Here is a 15576-nt window from a genome sequence, read left to right on the forward strand (position 1 = left end):
TAACAGGACAAAGTGCTATTTATGACTAATTATGGAATATCTTACTCAGGAAAGCAGGAGCTGGATGCTCCTTCACACCGGAGATGCAGATGTTTTAAATTCTCATCTGGCCTTGTGTGAAAACATCCACCCCACTGAGGAGACATGAAATCCAAAGCCCTTGAAAAATCAAATAGAAAATAATCGTGAGTCTGTTCAGTGGGGACATACAAAGGTTTCTAAATAGAGAACCCACGGTGGGAAAGAGAGATAGTTTTGAAATCTAACCCTGGGGAGATGCTCTGATGAGATGGTCTATGAACCCAACAGGTAGAGGTTTAGATTTAGGGGAGAGAAAAGGATAGATGGAGGAGGTCTAGAATTCTCTTCAAAAGCATCATAGGAGAGGGTACAGCTTTGAAGAGTATACAGGAAATAAATGAGGGAAGAGAGAACAATGCCCAGTAGATGTTTGGTATAGGAATATAATTTTAAGGCTTCATTACACAGGATTAAAATAGATGAATGTACAGAGACCACAGCTGGTACCCAGAAGTCTGAATCAACACACTGGACCCAGATCTGGAAACCCATCACATTACCAGGAGGCCAACAAATATCACTTTATACTTGAACAGCCCCAATAATGGGCCTTTAGATTCCTTAATGGATTTTTCTTTAAGGTGTATGAATTTGGGGAATTGATTTTTAGAGGCAGGTGGGTGCTTTGTAAATAAAGGCAAACAAGGGAAGTAGAGACTATGTGTAGTTTAAATTACTCCTCAAAACCAGCCCAACCAGAAAATTGTTGTTATCTCGTTTTATAGATGAGAAAAGCAAGACTTGGAGAGATTAATTTTCCCAGGCCCTAGTTTATTAAGTGGAAGAATGAATACATTTTAGCCTTTATCCCTTCCACCCACAAATAGACATTTGTTGAACACCTACTGTGTGCTTATTCTGGACACTAAGGACCAAATGATTATTTGAGCTTATAGCTATTGATTCTGGGGGCCATTATTTTTCCACCAGAGTCTGGTGACAAAACTCATTTAAATCTGAGTTCATGGAAAGTTGGATTAGTCTATGATTGTGCAAGATGGTAAAGAGATTTGCATGGGGTGCAGAGGATGTGGAAGCACACACACAAAAGGCATGAAAACTTTATGCTGGATTTATAGGCTTGGTGGGGAGGACCCCAAACCATTTTGCCTGATGCTTTAAAAAGTAACAACAATAGAAACAGCAACAAAAATAATAAACAACAAATTTTTTATGGCTACATTTTCTTATTATAAAACTTGAAAAGCAAAGTAGAAAGAAGCAAAAACATTCTAAGTGTTGCAAGCCAGAAATAATGACTCTAAAATTATTTTCAAGCACGTTTTTCCAGTCTTTTTTTCCCCTTTGGCCGCTTAGACTTTTTTTTCCTTTGGTTTGGTTTTTAATAGTTTTATATGATATGTCTATGTGGGGTTTTCTTCATATGTGCCTGGCTTGGGACTTTGTAAATCTGTAAGTTGATGTCTTTCATCAGAAAAATTTCAGTTATTATCTCTTTACATGTTGGTTTTGCTCTGTTCTCTCTCTCTTCTTCTGGGATGCTGATTATATGTATTTATTAACCTCCTCACTGTATCCTTACATTTTCCTTACATTTTTCACCTTTTTGTCTCTTGGGGTTTGTTCTGAATCTTTTCTTTGAGGTTATCTTTCAGTTTATTAATACTCTTACATTATATCTGGTTTGCTATTGAGCTCAGCCACCGAATTTTTACTTTATGTCATTATAACTTTTTGAGTTCTAGAGTTCTCCTTTGGTTATTTTTTAAGGTTTTCAGTTTTCTACCAAAGTTCTCAATTTTGTTTTTGATTTCCTTGTATATATTCAGTCTATTTATTATTAAGTAGCGTCAGACAACTACATTATCTGAATCCTTTATAAATCTGTTTCTAATGTCTGTATTTCTCTTGAATTTCAGCCATATAGACTCACCTTCCATTGAACAGTCACTTGGAAGCATCATTCAGCTCAACCCTGGTGACATTTCATAAGCATAAATTAAAACCAAATAAGTAGTTCTCCATTCTAAGATTTTAGCAAGTTTGAGGTTCACCATTGATTTAATTATAGCCGTTCTGGGGACTGGGAGTAAGGAAATAGTACAGGAAAAGCAGGCATGTGACCTGATTGCAGACATGTCACGTTATAAAGGGATAGGCATTTAAGAATTATAGAAACACAGCAGAATTCCTCAGCCTTGGGCAGATGTGTTCGGATATTTTGAGTCTGTTTCCCTTTAAAGCCTCCTTTAAAGCCTCTTCAGTGAGACAAAGAACCTGACTTGTCCTAGGTTTTATTACCTCCAAGCGCTGGAGAACTCTCCAACGTTCCTGCCAGTTAAACCCACATGAAATGTAATAGAAATAAGATCCGTGAGAATCCTGCACATAGGAGATCATGGAGTGGGAGCCTAGCGGACCATGAAGGTACTTATTTCTAAGACGAGAAAAATGCAACCATTAGGCTTACAGTAGAAGTGACTCCTTGTCTTCTGCTGAGGCTGACGTGGCTAGAGGCTAGTTCATCTTCTTTCAGTATTCCAGGATGGGTCTGAAGTATTTAACCCAATCTTTCTTGGCCATGAGTTCTAGGATGAAAAGCTGAAAATGAATAAGGAACTACACTTGAATTACACAAATCATAGCCCTTTGATAGCCTGACTGGCCAGATTCAAGTCTCTGCTGGCACCAGGCAGCTGGGTGGGGGCTGTGAAAGGCAAGTATGTGGTCGCATCTGAGGAGAGAGCCCCTCCTCATGCCAGCTGATTATTCTTGCCATGTGGGAATACAGACCCGGGGCTTCCAGAGCTGACTTCTGTCAGAAGCTAGTAACACAGATAATTGATGGGAAATCGTCTGATTTTTATGTTGTCCGTGAATTCCATTTTCTAAAATTTGCGGATATAACACATGTTTTTGAGATGATCGCCGTCTGTGGGCTCCTGTCGGGTGTTTCTGGGCTACCGTGGTCAGCAATGAATGAGTCTGTAGTATAAGAAGGTGGCCGCATCACTGAAGCAATGTTACAAAGGGACTCCTGGAAATACAAGCACTGGGACTTTCCGAGTCCGCGTGAAGCTTCAAGAAGTGCATTGCCCTCACTATACCATTTCGATGTTTTTAAACAGCTCACTCAGTGGGGTCCCTTTTTGACGCTTAAAATGGGGCTTTGGAGTCAACCACCAGGGAAGTTGCTCAGAGTACATAGCCCAGAGCACACAGGGTGTCACTGAGATAATCTGTCACGCGATCTACAGGCAGTCTTAGAATAGACAAACCGGTAACTTGGCCCATGTGAGCAACCTTGCCAAATTGCACATAGGAAAATTTATTAATTTTTAGTTCTCAAATATTGTAGACGCATCATGTGAATGGAGAGTCATTGCTTGCCTGGAGGCAAGCAAGTACGTCGTTTGAAAGGTAACGGGGACAGTTGTGGGAAGAAAAGCATGTCCGATGCATAATTGTATTGTGTGAGGGCTGTTTTATAGCCTGTGTCTTAGAAAAAATGATTAAAAAGAGACTAGGGAGGTCAATAGAGTGATTGGTACCCAAACTCAGTAATTAAAGGTTGAATTCCTCAGGGGACTTACTCTGTGTCCTTAGGCAAGTAATATCCAGTAATTTGCCATAATCCATTTGAGAAAACTATGTTATTTAGCTGACACAATATTTCCAGGATATATCTAATATCCTATTCAGTGGTTAGAGTAGCTGGTGATGCCAATTTTACTCTAAGTAGCTGTGCAACATGAATTAAAGAATAGAGATATCTTTGTAATGAATATTGTTAAATGTTTAGATGGAAAGTTATGTTTGGAGATCAGTGGAATTTTTGTTGTATCTCTGAATTTATATTGTCCTCTAGTGTTTTTTAATTACAACTTTCAACACACTAATGTTCTGACAGATGAAATAGAAAATCTAAATTTGTATATGAACTCTTGTTTCTAATCTGTTCTACTCTGGGTACAACACAAAGAGGAAACTGAATAGTCTGGTTTAATTGCCCAAGGTTTAGGGAATGAAGGAGATATTACAACACTGAAAACCAATAACCCTTGTACACTGATCATAAAATCTAGGCAAAATGTATATTTCGTCCAGGCCTGCTCCTCTCCCACAGAAACAAATGAACATGATTATATGAGAGCCCATGGTGGTATCACATTTATTTACATATGGGATGAAACACTTCTCAATTTAAGAATACATCATTAAAACAAGGGGAAGATATGTCTAATGCATGCATTTTTCTATTATGAGTTTTCTCTTGGTAATTCCTTTGAGTACCATTGTTAGCAGGCTCTGTGTCACTGCGTTTTTAATTCAATGAGACATGAAAAGATTCGATGCTAAAATGGAATGCTTCAGACTCTTAATAGCTCTTCTTTTCTTTTCTTTTTTTTTCTTTTCACTTTCAGTCCTTGAAGAAAGAAACTGCTCAGACCCTGGGGGCCCAGTCAATGGGTACAAGAAAATTACAGGAGGCCCTGGGCTTATCAATGGGCACTATGCGAAAATTGGCACCGTCGCGACCTTCTTTTGTAACAGCTCCTATGTTCTTAGCGGCAATGAGGTGAGAACTTGCCAGCAGAACGGAGAGTGGTCGGGGAAACAGCCCATCTGCATAAAAGGTAACTTTGCAAATATTTCTGAAGTCTGTAGAAATAGATGGAGTTGCTGGACATTTGGGTAGCTCCTATACATGTTTTTGAGCCCCTAGAAAAATGCCTTTGTCTCTTCAGTTCTCACTGGAACCATACATTACTCTTAGGTTGGAAACCATCCCTAAAACATTTGCTTCTTTTTTGGACCACCAAAGGACCTGCTTATCCTAATCTCAGCGTCTTGATGTGGTCAAGGAGAGTGATGTAGTTATCAGAGCAGTTTAGGAAAGATGACAAGGCAGAGTTTTATTTGTGCAAACCCAAGCGTAGAATTGAAGAAATTAATATGCATTTATATGGCTACATTCATTACTCTCTGTGCAATATTAAATTAGTGCAAGAAATAAAAGAACACAACAGACACGTCATTCCTGACGGCCTATGTGAAGGGAGGTTTGAGATGTTAAGATGTTTAGAGGCATCTTAAAAAGACAGTAAACCCTTGAACATTCAAAGAAGAGTTATAGAACAAAAGAATGGTGTATATTCTGAGAAGGAGTGAAATAGAGACAGTTGCATGTAGCAGGGAGCACTGGCGCCCATCTGGGAAGCAGGGAAGGATTTGTAGAGGTAAAGAGGAGTTGGAATGATATTCCAGTTGGAAGACAAAGGAAAAGTGGTTGGTGTAGGCAGAAGTGAAGAAATCATGGTAAACAAAAAGTGAGTCAATCCAGGAATCTGGGATGTAAATGTTAAAAGGTAGTTGGGACCAGAACAAATGGAATGTTGCATTGGGACGTTTGGACCTTACCCCTTGGAAGTGGGCATGCATAGCTTCTTGCTGAGCTGATTCACTAGTTGCTCCAGGTCAACAGCCCCTCTCTTTTAGGTCACAATAATCTAACTGTTCCCTGGGAAGAAAAGCATATCCTTGGCCTAGATTATCCAGATAATGGCTTCAATCCTCCAGTTTCCCTTCTGAGTGTTTGTCAACAACCTGAATCATGGGAAAAGGAATGAAAGCATGGTTTGTGAAAGGAAGAAATCACTTTAGACTTTAGCCAGGAGCGACCTTCAGCCCCACCAGCACAGACTCTGATTCTTGACTTCATTAAGTATGGAAATGGTGTTACATATGTCCTTGGAGATTTTTGTCAACTCTTCTCTTACAAATTAATACAACCAGAGTTCCCTAGGTTGCTAATTAGACGAATGTTGGCTGCTTGATTGGGAAAGTGAGATGGGAAGGATTCCTTTTCGCCTGTGAAGAAAGAGAGACTTCAACAGAATTAAACTGGGCTTTGAGTTTGCCCTCAAAGGATCATCAGAAGCCTTAATTGCAGAGAAAAAGACGTGGAGGAATCCGTTACTCAAGACTTACTGATGGTTGACACTGCTGTCTGGTTTTAAATGAGAGCCTTGTGATTCCCTATGTTGGGCTATATTTCAGAACCTTGACTTTGGTGTTTATTCCGTATTGATCAGGTTCACTAATACTGTTTATATGAACAGTTAATCCTAATCTGTTCACTACCATTGCTTCATATCACTTGGGTGGAGCAGCTCTGCAGAGGTTTTATTCTGCTTGGGTTCTTGAAAGGGGGCTGCCGATTCATAGGAAACTCAGCACGTTCTTTTGCGAAGCGAGCTGTCCAAGCTTGGCTGGCATGTCTTATCTCTGAGCGCCTGGGGAATGTGCCCTGGTGTCCAGAAAGGGGGATCAGGTATGAATCTGAACTCAACTGTGTGAACGGTTAATATGGAAAAGGATTATACAGCGTTTTATTTTTTTTTCCTAGCCTGTCGGGAACCAAAGATCTCAGACCTGGTGAGAAGGAGAGTTCTTCCAATGCAGGTTCAGTCAAGGTGAGGTTGAAACACCTGATCTCTGCTTTAAAGGGGAATGAATGTTCCGTTCCCACCGCCTTTCCGCACTTGTGTTTGGGCCAAAGACAGTGTGAGATTTCTTAGGGACACTCAGTGCTGACTGACCAGGAAAGAATAGGGCTTGTTAGATAGAGCCTTATTAGCCAGCTGCCTTTAGCCAGGAGGTAGCAGCTGTTGGAAGATGCACAGATCTCACTGGATCATGGGAAAGTAAGTGGTTGGTGGGAAGCCAGGCTTTAAGATGGGCGTTGAGGAACTGGATTTTAATACTTGAGTCTTCTTGAAATTACTATGTGTTTATTATGCAGCTTGTAGGGAGATGGCATTCCTACCAAATGCAGCCAGCGTTGGCTTAGGAAGACGTTCTTGGTAGTGACCAATCAAATGAGGCAGGCTGGTGGAGCCCGGAACCGGGGATGTGAGGCCTCCTGGGCGCCCACCCAGCCCTTTTCCTGGAAAGATAGAGGTGGGGACCCCTGGTGGCCAGCTAGGAACCTTACACCCATGGCTCCAGGAGAACTTCAGTGAGGCTTAGTGCCTGGTTTCCTTCAGCTCCCTGCTTAGTTTTTACCTGGCAGAGAGACGCTCCATGACCATCCTTTTAAAAATAGCAACCCCACCTCCACCGTAACCGCTGAGCTGACTTCTTTAGCCATCGCTCTCTGGCCTTTACAGAGATCCCCAGTTTTCACCATGACACCCATCTCTACCTACTGACATTTTGTTTATTTGTTCAATTTCTGTTTCCCTGTACGCCACCAAAAAAAAATTTGAAAATTATAAGTGCAGGAACATTTTCTGTTGGCTCATGCTAAACTTCTAGTGCCTAGAACAGTGCCTGGCACATGGTGGACACCCCAAAAATATTGAATGAATGAATGAATGAATGGATTGGATTGATGGGTTCAGGACCTGCTGTCATCTCTCTTTAGCGCTGGGTATTCTTGGGCAAATCCCTAGACTTGCCAAGCCTTTAGTTTCCTCTTTTGAAAAGTAAGGGTAATCACAATAATCTTTGTGTCTGGGGATTGTTAAGGATTAAACGCAAGGCAAATAGTTACGCTGCTGAATTCTTTACATGTATTAGCTCATTGAATCTTCACTACAACCACTGAGGTAGGTATTATTATTACCATTTCATTTTCGATTGTATTATCTTTTTATTGCAGATAGGTACACTGAGGGTCTGAGAGGGTGAGGAACTTGCCCAAGGTCACGTTGCTAGAGGAAGGAGCAAAGCCAGAATGCAAATCCAGGGTCTTCAGAGTCTGTTCCCTGATGCATGAAGCTTGAACTAAGCCTTATGTAAATGCCTTAAAAACACTTTGCCCCTATGAACACCTGTGAGCAGTAGCTGTTGCTTTTAGAAATGGCAACAATGAATCCCAGTGACTGAAACTGACCCCAAAAAAGTGACCTGAGATATTCAAAAATCAGAATATTCCTCCATCGTTCACTCTGCCTGTGGCTCTCATTCCATTTCCCTTTGGGGCAAGGCATTTCCCTGGGAGCAGTGGCAGTGGAATCCAGTATTTCTCCTCACCCCCCTTTCTAATCTTTGTGATTTTCCTGGGGCTGGACTCTCGTAAGTTTTCTTTCCAAGGAGACATCTTGGAGAGGAGGCCGAGAGCTGTTAAAAAAAAAAGACCATCGGGCTTTGCAATTTGTAAATCAGTTGTATCGGGGGGTTAGGTGACAAGATGGCAGGTGTCTCGTGTAGATGAGAAAGCAAGCCTAAAACTTGGTTATAAATATCTTTCTGGAAGATGCACTGCTGGAGCAGGGCTATGCCAGTCTCCAGCAGCCAGGCTCACCTGGGAACCCCCAAAGGCAACACAAACCTTCAACGGCCAATAGCTGAGCTTGTTTGCAAGTCCAGAAGCTCCCTGAACTGCAGATCTGGTTCTAAACACGAGCTAAAATTCGTTGGATGACATCAATGCAGATGGAATATTTGCTCTGAGCAAAGCACTATACAGATACATGAAACAGATTTCTTACGATGGTCTTGGATTGGTGCGGCAGGGACACCAGGGTGGGAACCATGACTGCCCAGCGCTGCCTGGGGTACTGTCTTAGCTTCCTGTGTGCCCTTCAGCCGCCCCACCTACCTCTCTGGGCTTCCTTCTTCCATTCGTTAAACAGGGATGAAAATATGGATTCCTAAAGGAATTCTAACTTGTCAGTTCATAGTTATTATGCACGGATATGAAATGAGCCCAAGTTGTACAGTGTGTATACCTCTCTCCCAAGAATGCCAGAGTGGTCTCTGGGGGCTTTAACTTCAGGCTCATTTAAATGGCCTTTTCACATTTGCACACAACACTCTTTATTTCTCCCAATCAATGTGCTCTGAGAGAAGGTTCTATTCTCTGAGGTGGACTAATTACATCTGCTAATTGCTAAATCAAGCTACTGTATCAACACAGTTTAGTTCGAGTCAATTCCTAATACTGCCCCATTATGATAATGGTTAGAGAAAAGCAGCCGCCTGGATTTCTCTCCTTGAAATTAATTTCCTCTCTTGTTTAATTTCACCATTAATTTTTGTGTGTGTGCATGTATAGTGTGCCTTTGGATAGCAGCTATTATGTCAGATATTATGCTCTTTGGTTAAAATCTTGGGCAGCTGGAGGCATGCCAGAAATGGAAATGGAGGAATAAATTAAAGATTGAAGTGTGTAAGAAAATTTGCTCAGTGGTAGAAGAGATGTGTGTTTGTGTGTGTATGAGAGAGAGAGAGAAAGAGAGAGATGTGTGGGGGCGGGGGGGGGTAGAGAGAGACACAGGGAGGATGAGGTAGCTGTTTTTTTCTTCCTCTGTAACCAAATATCTACGTGCAGATTGGCATGGATACTAAAAGGGCCACAATGCCTGTCTCTTGCCCTCCTCTCTCTCTGGGCCTATGTACAGGGAGACGCCATTACACCAGCTGTACTCATCAGCCTTCAGCAAGCAGAAACTGCACGACGCCCCTACCAAGAAGCCAGTCCTTCCCTTTGGAGACCTGCCCCCAGGGTACCAACATCTGCACACCCAGCTCCAGTACGAGTGCATCTCGCCCTTCTACCGCCGCCTGGGCAGCAGCCGGAGGACGTGTCTGAGGACTGGGAAGTGGAGTGGGCGTGCCCCGTCCTGCATCCCTAGTGAGTCAAGGCCTGTCTTTGGGCTAGGGCAGCTTACATCTCCCATGGCTGCCTACAAAAAGCCACTGACCCTATTGAAGACTTTTTGGGAAAAACCCCTTGTCCAAAAGAATGGTCCTCTAACACTTTCCCTAGCTTGGTGAAGTCTGAAATTCCACAGTTAGAGCTTCCTTCCTTTGGCTTAAGCTTATCACCCAGGAGAAATGAACTCATTAAATCTTAGATGAATTTTTTGGGAGAAGGGGGCATACTTTTGTGGATAATTCTATCATATTTACTTGGAGTAAAGGGACAGAGCCGTCATTAAACAGCAAGTGGGGAAGGGGTTAAAGGTGCTAGAGGGCTTCTAGTTATATTATCTTGGTTACCCTGTCTAACCCAGTTTTCATTCTCATCACCCAATGGTATTAATTAGGTGATTATTGTTAATTACATTAGGAGGTATTAATTACTCTCAAGGTTATAATGATGATTACTGAGATAATACATGGAAGTGTCTGGAATAGGGTCTTGCACATACTAAGCTACCCCCATCCTCTTTGCCAAAGGAGAAGAGTATGGCTTAGTTCAGGAAGTCATCTTTATAGCGATATTCATGATATTTTGAGTCTGTTTATATACATCATCTCATCCAGTCACCTCAAGAACCCCAGGAGACAGTGTGATTACCGCATCCGTTTTGCAGGCAAGAAGGCTGAGGCTCTGAGAGATTAGGCAGCATGCCCAGTTAGTGCTTGGGATGTAAGTTTCCAATTGCAACCCTAGATTTTATTGCCAACCATGTCCAGGTTGATTCATATTTAAAGGGAAAAGAAAAACAGGTTAGATGCTCTGTAGTCTTGACACCCGTAGGGCCCACCTTTCCAGATTGGTGCTCTGTTGGTTGATTGACACATTTCCCTTTGGAGGGGAAGGTCTGAATTTATGTCATTGAGCTGGTGCTTTCTCCACAGTCTGTGGGAAAACTGAGAACATCACTGCTCCGAAGACCCAGGGGACGCGCTGGCCGTGGCAGGCCGCCATCTACAGGAGGGCCGGTGGGGTGCAGGCGGGCAGCCTGCACAAGGACGCGTGGTTCCTGGTCTGCAGCGGCGCCCTGGTCAACGAGCGCACCGTGGTGGTGGCTGCCCACTGCGTCACCGACCTGGGGAGGGTCACCGTGATCAAGACGGCGGACCTCAAAGTCGTCCTGGGGAAATTCTACCGTGATGACGACCGGGATGAGAAGAGCCTCCAGAGCTTGAGGGTGAGAGAGGCTGCAGCCTGGAAACCGGGTCTTGGGCTCAGCAGCTTCCAGCACTGGGAGAACAGTGACTGTGTCAGTCCTGTCACTGTATCACTTTAGCATCCAGCCCAGAGCCTGGAAATATTAGGCATGTAGTAGGTACCTAATATTTTGTATTGACAGATGCTAGAAAGAGGCATCTAGAAATATATGGAGTCTTTTCCCCCTTAAATCGTTTTAAAAAATAAGATAGTAGCAAATATCTCCTGTCATGTGGTCATCAAAAGCTAACCACCTATTACGTTTAGGACACTGTGCTAGGTAGGCTTTGAGGACATAGAGAGAGACTTCTAATCAACTTATGATGGTCCTTTCTCTCCCTGCCTGCCTCCCTCCCTCTCTCTCTTCCATTCATCCATCACCCATCCAGCTCATCCATGCATCTACCTGTCATTGAGTTCCCACTGCATGCCATTCCCTGGGCATACATACAGAACGGAATGAGGCATGAGTTTTGCCCTGAAGAGTCCACAGGCTAGGGGAAGAGACACACCAGTATGTCGTGACTAGTCCAACACAAGAGAATCCCTGAGTAAATGGGCCCAAATATAGTTGAAGGAATAGAACACATCCATAAAAATGTTACAGCGTAGCACAGATGTAAGCTCCCGGGGGCTCCACCAAAGAGGATGGGGACAGTCAGGGGAGATTCTGTGGAAAAGTCTGGTGGACCACCCTGGGTGTAGCTCTGTCTTACCAGGTAAATGAAATGTTTACAGGGGATCAGAGGTTGCAAACTGATAGCCGGTAGGGGTTTGTGTTTTGATAGTGCTAACGTATATTTTTTTTAACCAGTTGTTTGCCAACATTTAAAAACCAGGAGGTTTTAACCAGAGATCGGGAGTATAGTCTCTGGCAAAATGAGCATTTCTGTGTGGCGGTGGTCAGCTGCCCCCTCTGCACGCACGTGCATTCCTGTTCTCTGAAGCCTCACCTGTCCACTCCACTTATTTAACCTCACCCACTGGCCGGGCAGCCATTTCAGTTTGCAACCCTGGAAACAGAGCAATCACTTTCTAAGATCCCTTGAGTGAAGTGTTTCCGTATCATTGCAGCTGTCTCTTAGACATTTTCTCCCAGTAATTTAGCCTCCGGGCTTGCCTGTTCTTGTCACTGTGGAGTCGGTTGCTCACCATGGCTGTCTGTTCCTTACCCCGGTAGGTCTCTGCAATCATCCTGCATCCCAACTACGACCCCATCCTGCTGGATGTGGACATCGCCATCCTGAAGCTCCTGGACAAGGCACGCATCAGCACCCGCGTCCAGCCCATCTGCCTGGCGGCCCCTCGGGACCTCAGCATCTCCTTCCAGGAGTCGCGCATCACTGTGGCTGGCTGGAACGTCCTGGCAGATGTGAGGAGCCCGGGCTTCAAGAATGACACGCTGCGCTCTGGGGTGGTCAGGGTGGAGGACGCACTGCTGTGTGAGGAGCAGCACGAGGAACACGGCATCCCCGTGAGCGTCACGGACCACATGTTCTGTGCCAGCCGGGACCCCACTGCCCCCTCCAACATCTGCACAGCAGAGACGGGGGGCATTGCAGCTGTGTCCTTCCCGGGACGGGCGTCCCCTGAGCCCCGCTGGCATCTGGTGGGGCTGGTCAGCTGGAGCTATGACAAAACATGCAGCCACAGCCTCTACACAGCCTTCACCAAAGTGCTGCCTTTTAAAGACTGGATCGAGAGAAACATGAAGTGAGCCTCAGGCCCCTCGAGAAGTGTTTCCGTGCATCCTTCCGTCTGTGTGTTGCCCGAGGCAGTGTGGACCGGAAGTGTGATTCTGCCCAGGAATTTGGCTGTGCCAGGGCTTCTGATTTCAAAACGAGTGGAGGGCAAGTCGAGCTTACTTTCTGGTAGGCCACCGCCTCCCTGACTGCTGGGACCGTTTGGAAGGTACCAGGGCTGCTTGCAAGAACTCAGTTTCTTCAAAATAGACTATACGAGTAGCAAAGAAATCCTCCCCATTCAACCAACCCAGTGGCCTTCCCCACCCACCCTTCAGTGGTGCAAATGCCATGGTCTGCTCTGGTTGAGAGAGGGTTGACCGGCTTCATCAAGTCTCTTCCAAAGCTCCAACCAGACCGAGTTCGAAGAGCCGCCTGCAGGACAGCCCTGGACAGTGGAGCCTTGCTGTGGCATCGGCGTCCTCGCACACTGTCACAGCACACAGTGGTCCTTTTCCTTCCCAATCCCCTGTACACACTTTAATAAAACAAGGGTTGGCTTCTGACCCACGGAACGAGTGTGCCGTGGCTCTGATTCCTGCCTGCAGCCTCTTTGAGCTACATGTGTTGGGACCAATGGCTGGGGGGCAGCCTTTTAAAATAGATCCCAGATTATCATTCCCAAATAATGCATAGAGCAGAGCTGATGCCATCTTTTCAATGCCAGTGCTTGCAGTTTGCTGGGTCATAGGGTGGTAGTGGTGGTGGTGGTGGTGGGGCAGTGGACACCATCAGATAAGGCAAAAGCAGAGGAAAATACCAGGGATTTGAGGGTTTCTAGTGTCCCCTCTGGTTCTCGTGTTCTAGATTGAGCACAACACTGTGCTTTGAGCCTCCAGAAATCTTTAGGACAAATTTTCATAGCATCTGAACTGGAATCACCTATTTACTCACACTAGACTGAGATATACCAAGAAACTGCAGCTGCATTGTTTTCTGTAACTTATATGATTTTCCTTTCAAGTCCCACCCCCAGCTCCCACTGAATAGTGGAGGGAAAAAAAAAAAAAGAATTGAATCCAGTTCCATCCCTGAAGTGATCTTTTCAGGAACGTTCTCTTTGTTGGGTGACTCACTCTTTTATCCTTTCTCCCCTGCTCTCACCAGTTTCCTCCTCTCCAGGATGGTGCCGTGGAGGCTTACATGACTTCAAACCCTGGGACACAGTAGGACTGCTGAGTTCCTGCTGGTTCTCGGGTGGGACTTTCTCATTCCTGGGCATTTGGCTGACATTGGGTGCTCAAGTCTGTAACTACTGTAACTTGTGCTGTGTTCTCTCTGCTTCCCTGGGGTCCTGGGGTCCTCCCTGCTGGCTCGGCTGCTCCTGAGATCTGGGGTGACTCCGCCTTGACACTGGTTTGGGTTACTCAGCCTCCTCGCCACAGTGACAGCCTTCTCCGGCTACTACCCAGCCTGATTTCCAGTGACCTCCTCTTTCTCCCCTGGGGGCTTGTGGGAATTTCTCGGTCTTTTCCATAGTACCTCTTGAGGCCTAAGAGCCCAGGGTTGGTACAAGGTACCTGGGAGACATTCGCTCCTACAAACCCCTGCAATGGGAACTTTACTCTTGCCTCCACGTATCAGAAAGAACTTTGACCCCAAGAACTTTAGCCCCAAGGCAGGAGGTCACATTGGTCTCCCAACCTGCCTCCCCATCTCTGTGTCTTTACGTAATTCCCTGAGTCAGAAGAGAATTTCTGGTACTTTCTCTTTTTTATCAGGCTTAACTGGGGCTTTCCGTAAGTCACATCCTCCTCCTTTCACCCACCCCTTGCATCCTCGTGGCTTAATCTAAGAGCAATGTATTAGTTATCAACTTCTGAGTAACAAACATCCAACACATCATGGGTTAAGCTGGAGTATTGGATTTGACCGATATTTATCAGGTTGCTCAAAGAGTTTTTTCTTGCTGTTTTTAAGCTGAGAAAGTTTGGATCTCAAGAGGTATAATGGAAGTCGGATCAAAAAGATCTAAATTCAAATTCCCATCTTTTAACTTCTTTTAAGTGATCTTGGGCAAGTCACCTAACCTCTCTACCTCAGTTCATCAGTTGTTAGGTTGGCATGCTAAAATCTGTCTTTTGTGGTTGCTGTGATGATTAAGTGAGCTACTGTGTAAATCAATGAACATAGGACCTGGATATAGTTTGGGGTCTATAACACCTGGCAGGGGCACGGCTGTCCAGCGGGTCACAGCTCCATAAAGCCTCCACATCTGCCACTTCTCACCTGGCATCCATGCTCTCAACTGGGTGTCCATGTTCATACTTTCCACTCTTTAACTTTGTCCTGACCCCTCATCTGGACCATCACATTCCCTGCTTTCTTGACAGTCTCTTTACTATTTAGTATCATTTTCCATCTTTGCCTCACCACTCAGATTTGGTTCACATTTATGCCATCTCAGCTATGACTTTGTTCCCTTTAGAAGCTGAATGGCCCCCTGTCCTGGTGACATGGCCTGGGGCTACTTAGTTAATAGCCTCATGGTCACTTGTCACTTGCCCTCGATATTCCTACCCCAGCACTGGTCTCACGGGCTGCAAGCACTCAACCTCACTAACCTAAGACTCCAGGACAGGACAGAGAGGCAGACACGAGCCTGTCCCTTGGCCATACCTGGCACTGGAGGAATGTCATTCATCTTCCTTTGTCACGTGGCCGTTACATCCTAGGATAGAACTCCAAGGATGAGAGATCTCTTCTTAGCTGGAAATCTGGGGTGTGTATTAGCCAGAGTTTTTTCAGAGATGCAGAACTTATAAGGGTCACCTAGAATAAGGGATTACAATGCCTGCATACAATTGTGGGCACTCATGGAAAAGTCTTTTTGAGGTTGTTGCCTTTGCATCTGATGTTGGATCTGAATCCAACTGGCCAGCA

The 15576-nt window shown here is 44.7% G+C and overlaps 1 protein-coding gene across 4 annotated transcripts in view; it reads left to right on the top strand.

Annotated features, from left to right (window-relative positions):
* PAMR1 (peptidase domain containing associated with muscle regeneration 1) overlaps positions 1-13209 on the top strand; it is a 156529-nt gene extending 143320 nt beyond the window's left edge. For 3 of the 4 annotated variants that reach the window (XM_057750721.1, XM_057750723.1, XM_057750722.1), the window contains 5 exons: positions 4467-4679; positions 6452-6518; positions 9453-9685; positions 10639-10931; positions 12132-13121. In XM_057750721.1, the coding sequence (XP_057606704.1) occupies positions 4467-4679; positions 6452-6518; positions 9453-9685; positions 10639-10931; positions 12132-12668 (1343 nt within the window). In that variant the 3' untranslated portion in view covers positions 12669-13121. Of the gene's footprint in view, positions 1-4466; positions 4680-6451; positions 6519-9452; positions 9686-10638; positions 10932-12131 lie in introns of all 4 variants that reach the window. The other variant, XM_057750720.1, reaches the window with a different exon arrangement.
* Positions 13210-15576: the final 2367 nt, after the last annotated feature.

The sequence above is a fragment of the Hippopotamus amphibius genome, chromosome 9 (assembly GCF_030028045.1).
Source record: "Hippopotamus amphibius kiboko isolate mHipAmp2 chromosome 9, mHipAmp2.hap2, whole genome shotgun sequence".
Classification (NCBI taxonomy): Eukaryota; Metazoa; Chordata; class Mammalia; order Artiodactyla; family Hippopotamidae; genus Hippopotamus; species Hippopotamus amphibius.